Source organism: Lampetra planeri, chromosome 17 (assembly GCF_965212315.1).
Source record: "Lampetra planeri chromosome 17, kcLamPlan1.2.h2, whole genome shotgun sequence".
Taxonomy (NCBI): domain Eukaryota; kingdom Metazoa; phylum Chordata; class Hyperoartia; order Petromyzontiformes; family Petromyzontidae; genus Lampetra; species Lampetra planeri.
Window position 1 is genome coordinate 12,901,193 of NC_136123.1, and position 12,748 is coordinate 12,913,940.

The window sequence follows — 12,748 nt, forward strand, 5'->3', positions numbered from 1 at the left end:
ATGGAGACAGAAACGTGTCTCTTGATGCCCCGAGCAGCATAAACCTTTATACATCGAGGACACGGCACGGGGAGGGGTCACGTGGAACGGACAGTGCCTTCCGATCCCCAACACCCCCTAAGGGGTTAAGGTTGGAGGGGGGGCGAAGAGAAGGGGGGGGGCCCCTGTCCAGCCCGAAGCGGCTCATCTGACAAACAATTTCATTGCTTTTTAAGTTTCTGAAATGCCTGGTACAGGATGGAGATCCATAGTGATCTGGCTGCCACCTGATGCCAAATGTCGTACTCAGATTGTAAATGTGGTGGACTTACTCTCCAACACACCGGTGTGATGTATAAGTAACGAATTGGCATGTTCTGTTTACGAGACAACTTTACTAATTATCCGTGTCGGGTGGTGGCGGGTTTAACGACACATTAATATTTACGTGATCTAACCCCAAAAAAACTTCTGTATTATCCATGGTGATCAGTCGAAAGGGTGTCCTGTTGACCACCAAATGTATGACAGCCAGTGGCTTGGGGCTCGAATGGAGATGCGTGCCGGCCGGCCGGCCCATTACTTGAGAGAGGGAGGTCAGAGCCGACATTGAATGACATTGAAACTTCTTTGCAGTGCATAATATTGTTCGCAAAATCCCTGGACCACACGGATGTTCAACACCATACCCTTAATCCATGAGACATTGCAAAGGCTTGCATTTCATTAGATGATTTTTTTTATTTGATGATATGCACTAAAGATACAACAAAATGTGTTAGGCTGATAAATATGCCCTATACAGGTACATAAACCTGATTCAATGTTGCACAAAAAATGGAATGTTAAACACCCACGGCTGTACTGTGCAGTTCTTTTCCCTTTCGTTATGTTGGAAACTATGTTAAGCTGATTTTCTTTTTTTAAATAACGTTGAGTTTCTGCAAATGCAAGGAACAAATTCGTAACACAGTACTAAACAATAGCTGTGCAGATCTCTCTCACGATATATATACTCTGTCATGTACACAACAAAATCAATATCCCAGATCATAAATCATACCGATAGGAAATAATGGATGTTAAACACAATTACGAAAATAAAGATGTATTTACACATGGCGAGTGATCAGTTGTATACATCAGTGAAACATGGCATCCCATGCTCAACCCCAAACTCCAAACATTCCCCCTGCGCAGCCGCGCATAGTGCCTCATGTGTCACTCACGCCTGTCAAGTCGCCTCCAAGTCAGCGGGGACACAAACACGTCCCATTGCAGCCTCTGTAATGACCACCGGCAGCATCTGCAATGCAGTCCTGATGCTATACCCTTTCACATACGTATGTACATCGAGTACGAACTCTGCCAATGAAAAATTTCGTGGTTTGCGTATGTACACACCTGCATGCATTAGCAGACCACAAAGGAAGCAAAGGGTCAAAGTCGTGGTTGTGTCCTGCTCAGTTGGGTTTGAGTTAACAGCTCTTCATTGCCATGACCAGACAGTCACCACGAGTCCAGACAGTCACCACGAGTCCAGACAGTCACCACGAGTCCAGACAGTCACCACAAGTCCAGACAGCCACCACAAGTCCAGACAGCCACCACAAGTCCAGACAGCCACTACTGGTCACACTCGACACACAACACACGACACATGCGCCCATAACACAATCGCTTCTCTCAGAGAATAACATTATTTGTCAACTCCTAAGAGTTATAAAATAATTGTCAGGGTTTTTTTGTTCCCCCCCCCCCACCCATCATTAGAACCGATGTCTATAGCAGAAATATATCACTCTGGGGAATATCCAGGAGCAGAACAGAACATTGGGGAAGAAAACTATATTTTCCATGGAACCAAAATGTAAGCAAAGCTCATGCTCTTCTCTACAATTGTGGCTTGCAGGACAACGACCAATCCAGAACACAACGCATCGATCACGTTCCTTCAGCCTCAACATTCGCGATTAATAAAGGCCATTATGTATTGCAGTGCTGGCTTCAGAGTTCAAAGTCGATTAGTGGCACAAAATGACTGCAACCGTCTATAGCCTGGCAGGGGCGATGACCAGTGCGAGACCGTCGCAACCCATGTACTCCCCGTGGCGTGGAACTGTTAAGAGAAACGTGCACGACTCGACGACATAATAAGCACTCTATGGTTGACAATGAATGTTATCGGACACCAGAAAAAAGTTATTTCAAGTGTGACTCAAGTAGGAGACAGCACGAGTGACAATTCGGGGGGGGGGGGGGTCACATTTTTAGTCAATTTCAATTGCACGAGGTAAGGTCATTTAGAAGCGATGGGAACCTTTGGGCTCTCCGAGCCACGGGTGTTCAGTGTTAATCCGTAGAATCGTAAAGATATCACCGGGAATGTAAAGGTAGTCCGAAAGCAGCAAGAGGCGGAAGCTCCGATACACCGCGGACGTGTTCAAACGACCACCAAGGAGCGCATTCATTAACGCAGAGCAGGAGCACCCGTACATCACTCCCGGCGAGGTGCCGCGAGGTGCCGTGCACGGCCCCACGCTCCCAATTTACGGCGCCCTCACAATCAGGAAAAAAACCCCAACTGCACAACCATGTGCTGTATGTATCAAAAGCAGTCACTCTTGACAGCCAATCGATAGAAGCCCGCGCCCTGCTGGTGCCGGTCCCCCGGGGACTACTCACGAGCTGGGTGATGAGGCACAGCCGCTACCCGGCTCTGTTGAAGGCAATCAAAAAGCGCCGCGGCATTGCCTAATAAAAGCGCGAGTCGTGCTTCTCGGCACGAACACCCCTGTTAACTAATGTCTCGCTGTTGAGGGCACGACGCTTCAGCCTCTCCCCATCTGTGTGCATCTAGGGGACACCTTGCATGCAGGATGTCCGAGGGTGAACAACCAGCGACTTCCACCAGTTTCAATTCAGTGATATAGCTGCATTCCCTTTTAATGCAGAATCATAAAAGTAGTGTCTCAAAAAACTAGATCTGGGTTTCGTCTTAAAGTCTACAATGCAGTATACACACACAAATATATAGCAATCATTCAAATGTGTGCAGCTCATTACAGTATTCATGATGTTGATGATTAACACCGAGGAACACCAGTTGACACTCGTCAACTTTTGTGGGAGAAGGCCAATAATTCTGTTGCTGCGTTTTGCATTCTGGAAGTGTTTTTTCATAATCCCTTTGTGTTTGATTTGCAGGCTTTGTTTGCCAGACGGGTAACACCGAGCACTTTCACGTTCAATTCCATACAACATCAAAGCAGTTTTTATTTCGTAAGTTCTCAACTTCGTTAGACCATGCCCTGCAGTATTGGCAGCCCACCACACGAATGTGGGAAACGGTATTCGCCTCGTTATTCACGAACTTGCTGTCCGTCATTTTGGCCATCCGCGAATCACATCTGGAACTCTGCACGACTCCATCGAGAAAGAGAGAGATAATGTGATGAGAGAATGTGATGCAAGAAAGTGATGAGAAAATGTTCATGTGCTTAATTGCTTATTTATGTATTTAAGGTAATTCATTCAAAATGTAGGTTTTCGAATCCAATATCGTTATCCGCGAAATGTGCTATTCACGAGCATCCCCAGAACGTACCCTTCGCGAATAACGAGAGAAGACTGTATCTGTTATTTTTCAATACGGTATAACTCTTCTATCCTTAACACAGCGGCGCTCAACTCGCGGCCTGCGTGTCAAGTGGCTCGCAAAGGCCCTTGTGGAGTGGCTGCTGATCCATGGCTCAGCAGCCACAGAGAGATACAAGTTCACGTGAAAGATGAGAGAAATAAGAGACGGTGGTGAGAGAGCTTTAGAGAAGAGATAATGATTAGTGAGGATGAAAATTAGATAAATGAGAGATAAATGTGAGACCTGGATACAAAACAGTCGTGATCACACATTCAGATGTTATATGATGGCATGTGACCCACCAGCACAGCTGAGATATGGTTGAAGAACCCGGCTTTATACCAGAAAGGAATTCCTGCAGATAATCAGCGTACAGAGTTGACAAGATGTCACAGCTGAGGGATGCAAGATCATGAGTGTCTGTGATGAATTCAAAAGTACTTGGATTAATCTCTTGTTAAAATATCACATCACCCAAATAGAATGAGAAGACACCTAAGTGTTCTTCTACTCACCGACTTTCCGTAGGCTACAACATTGATTATATGCACAGCTTTTTGCTGAAACTATTTTATACGTCAGTAAGTTAGGTGGAGGTATCCATAACAATGCTCTTTCTGTAAAATGGCCTGCATGCTTTAGTGCTGCACAGAAGGCTGATTTGGCATAAGCAAGACATCAGTTGCAGTCAAATAGACCATAATATAAGAGCAGTCCAAGCCAGCGTCCAAGTTAGTTAAAAAAAAGTTAATTGAACATAAAACGTGTGCAGCCGGATTGATACGATGGCGAATGCTCATAATCATTGTAGTTTTGGCAAAACCATGCCAAAGTATACAGCCAAATATGGGACCAAACACCTTAATCCAGCTCTCAATCTAGCCCTCAAGTGTATTAGCTTGGGCTAAGGTTACATGGCTGGTAATAATTATTTCTACTTCTTCCCCAATGGGATTATGATTATTGTAAATCCTCGTAAGGTCATTATTATTATTTATCCAGGAAATCCTCACCGAGCCTCAATATTCTCATTCAGAAGGGTGCTGTCAAGTTTTCGCAGAAGGGGGCAATGCTGCTGTGTGTAATCCCAAATGAGTCATTTGCAGGCTATTCTTTCAACATTGGGATGTTTTGGTTAACACCGGTTACATCGATTGATTTTAGCTAATGGGAGGAAACTGGAGAACCCGGAGGAAACCCATGCTGAACAGGGGGAGAACATACAATCTCCACACAGAAAGGCGCCAGTCGGGAATCAAACCCAGGACCTTCTTGCCGTGAGGTGCAAGCGTTACCCACTGCGCCCAAACATGACCTGCAAAAAACGACACAACGGTTTGTGTAGGATGATCACAACTATCCGTTTGTGCTAACGTATAAAGGTATGTCACTGGGCATCCGCTGCCGGATGACGGTGTGAGCCCATGAGTGTCAGCAGCAGCTCAGAGGGGGGCCACACACGTCTGCCAGCGCGCGAGTCGAGAATAAAAGCGTTAAAAAAAACACACTTCCAAAGACAAGGGGCAGTATGAAAATACACCGTATTGTTAGTTATCAACTATAATCATGACTTCTCTACAAGGCTTTACTCACAAACTACTTGCCATTTTGTCGAAAATAATCTACGGCATCTTGAAAAAGTATAGTATTAAAAAAATACACATCGATACCATTGGTGCATGTGTCACAGATAATCAACCAAACTCCAAATTGAAACGACAAATATCTGAGCACTCAAGGCAGTGGTGACCTTGAGCATAAGGAGAGACGGGCGAGGGATCTCCTCTGACTGGATGCTCAAGTGATGCTAAATGCATAGTGTTTGGGGTATTTTTCAACCAGCAGCAGCGGCAGCAGCATCTACACCTGCAGCTTCACCGAAGAGCATTGCCACGCTGGCAAAAGAGAATCCAACAGAGTCAAAGCGGCAGTCATACCTCCTCACGCACACACACACTGGGTGTAGCCATATTAAATGCAGGAGAAACAGCGATATTTAAAGCCTTATGAGTGAACAGTCTATCATTGTCCCTTCATTTCAGTCACGTGGTGATGTCATTTGGACTGTGCTGTTTTCCCAACTTATACTGTACAGTAATGACGTGGAAAGGACGCAGAACAAAGGTCTCCCTCCCCTTTCCGTAGCCCTTTGGTTGAGTTGGCCGTGGATGAATTGTAAAGTGCAATGTCTCGGATGCCACAAGCTGCCAATGGAGCGGAGTAAATACATGTTAAAACTCTCGAGCATTCAACATTGCTTAATTCTACTTGAATGGCTGCTGTGAACACTTGCGACTTAAGCACGGGACGGGGGAGAGGAGGCGGGGGGGGTTACAGGCCATTGGAACTGAGCTGCGCATAAAGTCCAACGGTCTCCGGTCACGTGGGTGTCACGTGTTCACATCTCTTATACAGTAATTCGATGCTCATATCACAGACGGGTGCTACGCACGCGAGTCGGCACTAAGGTATGTCGTCGATTATGACTGGAACCTTTCACATGCAAGTCCTGTAAATGTTAAATAAAGTTGGTGAGATTTTACTTTCAGTGCAATTTTTCCACATTCGATGTAGAGATCCGACTTACGTTTGTTATTGCAACTATTGCTCCATATATCTGCTACTGCTTTCACCAGATGTTCCGTACATACCTAACAGGGTTCCATCTTCATGAGCTCCAACTGGACCCAACCATAGGTCATCATAAACATTCAACAAAACAGTACTGATTCCAGCGTTGGTGCATCTATAATGTACAAGCTCCAGGTACTCTTTGACTTTTAAAATAAAACTTAGGGAACAGTTTTGTTAGAGTGCAGTGTCATAAACATCTTGTTGAATTAACGCCTCTCTCCTCTCTTGCTGTAGCTTCAGCGGCTGCTTCATCTGCTGCTGCTCAACTTTCTGTTGCTCGGTAGCTTTCTGCTGATCTTGCAGCTTCTGCTGCTGCTGGTATTGCCGGATCTGTTCCCTTACTTCCTCCTCCAGCTCCGGCGGGACGATGAGTTCATCGTCCGGGTCCGGCCCGGGTGCCGGCTCCGACACGAAGTAGGCGGAGCGCTTGGGGCGTGCAGGGGCTGCGTCGCTCGCCACGATCACCTCCATGAGGCCCTGGCCGCAATCGGGCGTCACCACGGAGCCGTTGCGGCGCCCGCGCCCCAGGGTGCTCGCGCCGCCATTGCAGTGCGGTGCCGAGATGCATCCCGAGCGCGTGGCCGCGGCGCCGGCGGCGCCCGCGGAGGAGGAGGACGCGACCAGGCCACCGCGGCCCAGCCCGGCCACGAGGGGGACATCGCGGCCGCTGAGAAGGTCGGAGTGACTCTGGATCCTCCTCAAGATCTTCTTGCTGCACCGCCCCATTCCCAGGGTGGCGTCGCCGCTCCTGCTGCCGCCGCTGCCGCCGTTTGCCTTGCTGTGGCCTTCGGCGACCGCCAGCCAGCGCGCATTGCTCCCGTTCATGACCTTCCTGCCGCCGCTACCTCTGTCGCACCAGGAGGGCTCCAGCTTGCTCTCTCGCGACCGATCGCACCCCTCCGATTCGCCCGCCTCGCCGTCGCGCTTCTCGGAGGCCGCCGCCGCCGCACTGCTCGACCTGGGCTCGTGGGCGCCGGGCGGCTTCTCGGAGCACGCCACGGAGGTGTCAGCGCGGAGCGAGATGACGATCCCCTCGTCGCTCGTCTCGGAGGACGTCACCGAGAGGGTTTTGAGCGATCGCGACGAGGGCCCGGCTAAGGCGCACAGCGGGTGCACGTCGGCCTCCACCTCCAGCCGCTGTCCCCCGCCGCCCATCTGCAGACAGTACAGAGGGTTGGCGTCGCTACCCCCCGCCGCCGTTGGCGCCGTTGGCGCCGTGACCGTTGGTGGCGCCGACTCCACTGCCGCCGCCGCTGCCGCACCCCGTGTCCTCGTCGTCGCTGCTGTCCAGGCCCGGATCGGAGTACGCGCTCGAGAAGGTGGCGGCCGACATCTGCCGCTGGAAGGTGCGCGCAGAGGCGCTCGGGTGGAGGCTGCATCGGCGCTCGGAGAGCTGCAGAGATGGCACCGAGCCTCCCACCTGCAGAATGCACACACAACACATACACACGTTATGCAATACACCCATAATACAGGTTTTCTGGGTGTTAAACTAAGCAACACACGTTACACAAACACAAAGATCCCCCACGCAGCCATTAACTGTTGGGGCAAGTGCTGTTAGTGAGCACCTTTGAAGGCTGGCACAACACAAGAGGGAGTGGGTGGCCAACACCATACCTGGCCATCTTTGTCTCCCCAATGCTGTTTACATACCACACAAGGTACTTATTTAAAGCTGAGCAGACTTAGGGGAGGCCCAGAACCACTTTAGATATTCGCCACCGATGTTGGCTGTGAGCAGGGAATTGACTAGGGTTGCCGAGCTCGCAGAGCAGTGCGATAGCCATTGCGCCACTGCTCCCCCACAAACAAAAAACGAACACGCACAACTCGTCACACGTGTTACACACACACGCAGGGCCTGTAATGAGATTTCCAATCTCAACCACGCACGCACATGCACACACAAGAGGACACACACTTTGACCTCCATCTAACACACCGCAATTAGCTGTGAGCCCTTCATTTCAGAATCTGAATTTATATATTTTTTGGCCACAAGAAATATTTGTTTAAATGATAGATCAGTGAACTCTCGTGGTGATTCATCTTTTCTACAGCACCAGTGGTAAATCTTGGTTCGCGTAATTCAATGTGCCGGCACAAATCTCAAATTAATCAAATAATTTCATTCCTGCTGTGTTCTGCATTAAATATCCTAGTCCTTAAAACAAAAATAATCCGTGTGTTTCGATCGTCTCAACTTGTTGTAAAACTTCCAAAAGCGTAATTGGATCTTATATAGTTATGCTATAATGATTTCAACTCGTAACATGCCACACAGTATTCGCTCGCAGAGAGAGGACGACTCATGAGGAACCACAGACGAGCAGGAGAGCAGCCATGCCATGAGCCGGCACAAAGAATTTCCCAAGGTCTGTAGTCCTCTATATAGTAAGATGTTATCAGCAATTCAGCGAGTCTTTACACGTGGGAGGAAACTGGAGCACCCTGAGAAAATCCACACGTGCGACGGAGAAACATTCTATTCCATAGGGACGGAACCGGTGGAGTCCACATTTGTGCTTTATTGCCTTCTCCTGCCAGAGCCAGGTTATGGCTCCTCCATGCCCATGGGGAGGGAGCTTCACAACATACGTGCCATCAACCAACCCTCCTCGCCTCCCACACGTAAACACTCACGGATTGGCCGATAACTATTTAACATCGAGGACCACAGAGCTTGGGCGATTGTTGGCACCGGCTCAAGGAGTCGTTCTCTCTCTTTGACAGCGAGTGAATACTGTGTGGCAGTGCGTTACGAGTTAAGATATCATAATGTTGTGGGCTAGTTAAGGCCAGGCCGCCATGGAGAACCACGGCATCATCCACTGCCTTCCCTAGCAGCAGGGCATTACACACTGTATACTGATAATCCCCCCACACGTACGGCAGAGCTCACGCGACCCAAATCTCACCGGCGATCACACTCCATGTGGGAAAGGCCGGCCACTCACTACAAGTCTTGCAAGGGGGTTTATTCAAAATATCTTATCTAAAACATTCGTGGTTACTAAGACTACTCTGTAATAGAATAGAAATGAAATTAGCAGAACGCACAGTTACACTCAAACATGCCGAGAACAATTCACACATTTATTTTTTTGAATGGACGTATGAACAGCTTCCCATTAGTATTTAAGTTAATGAAAATATATTTTAATCGTTGAGCTATCATTTGTGTTCTATCATTTGTGGCCAGGTCGCTCCAGAAAAATAAGCTCACTGGGCTTTACCTGGTAAGATTAAAAAATATAGTTTGGTTTTATTCATATATATATTATAAAGTAACTTGTTTACCTTTCCTATACTTTGCACTCCTTTTGTGCTTATGTATTGTTTGTTGTTGTAATGTTCTGACATGCCCCGACTGGATATATGTGAAAAAGAGCTTTATAGTTAATCAGATTCCTCCAATATGAATACATATTTTTTACATCATAAAATGTCCCCCAAAATCTCCCACCTGTGAGTCCGTCCACCTCGCTACACCCCCCAGCTCCCCACATGGAAGAAATGCCACCCCCCCGCCAAAGCGCTAGCCTGTTATTTTTCTAGGATAAACCAGTGTTAATCATCATTACCTTCTACTGTTCCCATGGGTTCAATCGAATTGAATGAGCATCTAAAGGTATTAATCCCCTTTCCTGCCCGTTCCATTCCTATTTAACTATTTAACTAAACTTGAGAATGCACTCATAATTCGTTTCTTTTGGGATAAATCGTGTCATGATAATGTCAAGTAGAGCCACAACAAGCCTCCACTACCCGACAAAGCCAAGCAAATAAATTTGTCACGTGGATAAATATGCAAAGTGGGTCTGTTGTTTTCAACAAACTGGAATGTTTAAAGGCAAGTAATATTTGAACAATGTTATGAAGCGGTGTTTTATGTAAATGTATGATTGGTTTTAAAGTTGTGATTTTATAACATTTAAACGTGTACGTATTTCAAATAAATGTTAGATAAATCATTTTTAATTTTGTATGTTTGAAAATGTATGAACAATTTTGGATTGTTTTCAGATGTTCGGGTCACGTACATTTTGTACCAATGTCTTCACGCGAACAACAGTTGCAGGGCACGTTGCCATATGACACCACTTTCGGCAGCAAAAGCGATGTCACATTCGTGACTTCACGTGACATTTTTGTATCAATCTGAAACAGAACGTGTCTTCTGATCGTCCAAAATATCATATCTAGGCCTGATTTTCTGACTTTCTAGACGAGTCCAAAAACCGGTGAGTACTAGATTGGAACTCGCAGTGAGTGAGAGTAGAGGAACTCCAGCAGACGTTCTGCATTACCAGCACTCTAAAATAAACTATTTACATTTTAGCAGGTAAGGCACATTGACCTATAGTGCTCTTTTTTCAGAAGCAACCCGGCCACGAATTACAGCTCAACGAAGTGGCTTATCATATAGAATTTAATTTCGAACTGTGGACGGAAAAAATAGAGGACCCGGAGAAAAATCCACATGACCACGGGGAGAACATCGCAAACTCCAAATATACAGCAGGCGTCAGGATCGGAATCGGAATCGAGCCCATGACCTCCTGCATACCAGGCGAGGGAATTAACATCTCGCCACTGTAGCACGGCAAAGCTCGGAGGCAGCACTTACCTCCACAAGGCCCAGAGACGGCGGCTGCTCGTCAGAAGCGGTGGAGCCAACCTCGCTGCTGACCTCTGACCCCGCGACTTCGCTGCTCACCTCGCTGCTCAGCTCCGAGAACGCTCCGCTGCTGCTCCCTCCGCTGCTTCAGGATGTTTTCCCCGAAAGAAAAAGTGAATAATAACTCATCCAAACAAGTCAATGCATCAACTCCACTCCTAAACAATCATCATTTGGCATGTAAGTATAGCCATGCTCCGGAAGTCAGCATTGCACACAGGGAGGCCTTTTACTCACTTTCCTCATCGGGGCTTTCACAGCATCACCATTAAACATTTGCTAGACTCATGTAAAATCATAAATAAAATCGATGTTATGCTGAATGAGACCCATATTCTTAGTTACCACTTGGCTCGCGTTTGGATCTGGCTAAAGTGAGCCAACTCAGAGCCATGCGCTTAACTTGAGCCGGCTCTGAGCATGGTCCCGGCCACGCTCAGGAAATCAGTCTGTGCCAAGCCTTTGGCTGAGCTGCTCATGCTTCTTTGGAAGCAACGGAGCGGCTCACGCCCAAGAGGAAACGTGTCACAAGGCGAGCTGAGTCGAGACTCAGAATACAGCTCTAAATGTAGGTTTACGATGCTAGGCCACTCTCCTCTCCACCACAGACCAGCAGCAGCAGCGGTAGGACATCTTACCCATTGTTCACGGCCGTTTCAGCAGAGACAGCATCACAGGTGCAGCAGCCTGCATCCTCCAAGGCGACGCTGAGCCTCACCACCACCACTCCCAGGTTGTCGTGGCAGCCATAGCCCTGGGCGAGCGTAGTGAGCTTCTTGGCGGCGGCCAGTGGGTCGGCGACGTCCCGGATCGCCTCCACAGCCTCGATGGGCGGGAGAAAGGCGGCGAGGGAGCGGCTGCACAGCAGCAGGAGCTCGTCGTCGGGCGTGAGGCGCAGGGCGCGCGTGTGCGGCCGGGGCAGCACCGACGGGTAGAGGAAGGAGCAGCCCAGCAGCCGCGTCACGCTCGTCACCCCACCCACCTTGTTGTCCTGCCGCGCGAACGGATCCGAGCAGCGAAACAGGGGCGGCGTTCAACGTGCGGCACAAGCGGGCAAGCAGGTGGTCGGATGGCAATGCCCGCGTGGTTCCCCCAAGTTAACAAAATAGCCTATTATGGAGCAGTGGGTTCGTTTCCCATTTTTCTATCCCCTGCTTTTTACAACCGCTTTAGTTTATGTTTACTGTATCTACATGCGTCACAGCGCAATGTAACGTGCCCGTGCATTGCCTCAGTAAAAAAACAACCTATTTTACACATTCCGTCAGATGCACGGCCTTCTGGGAGTGCATCATTTCAGCAACATCGGTTCAACACAAGCAATTCAGTGCTGGTGAACTACCAAATGTTTATAGGCAACGGCTCTCTGTTAGATATGGGTCTTAGTTTGATTATTCCATATCATTCATATATGATTTACAGGAGCTTGTATAATCCCCCACGAGATAAACAATACTTGGAGAGCTGTTTTAAAGAGTGGCTTGTATTAAATCTTGACTTAAAGCTTTCGTGACTGCAGGAATTCACATTCTTTGGGTCTTTCGGTAAAGCCACGTAGATAGAAAAATAATACAATTTATAAAAATGATAACAATATCACGACATTTCGATCGCAACACAAGCAATTGTCATCAGGTGAAAAATATAGCGGGAGAGCTGCTGAGGCAGGAAATAATATATTGTCGGGAGCGCTGCTAAGGCAGGGAGTTATAAAGATTTGAGATGGGTGTAGCCCAAGGGTCAGTGGGCGGGGCTAGAGATGTAAATGTAAATCGGGTAAATCTTGACAAACGAAGCTGTGGGGGTGGCCA

The 12,748-nt window shown here is 48.0% G+C and overlaps 1 protein-coding gene across 1 annotated transcript in view; it reads right to left on the reverse strand.

The window, feature by feature from the left end:
* Positions 1-695: 695 nt before the first annotated feature.
* Positions 696-12,748, reverse strand: part of LOC144723394 (PH domain leucine-rich repeat-containing protein phosphatase 2-like) — a 90,881-nt gene continuing 78,828 nt past the window's right edge. Inside the window, 4 exon segments of the mRNA XM_078602132.1 lie at positions 696-7,447; positions 7,449-7,673; positions 10,887-11,022; positions 11,576-11,928. Of these exon segments, the coding sequence (XP_078458258.1) occupies positions 6,428-7,447; positions 7,449-7,673; positions 10,887-11,022; positions 11,576-11,928 (1,734 nt within the window). The 3' untranslated portion in view covers positions 696-6,427.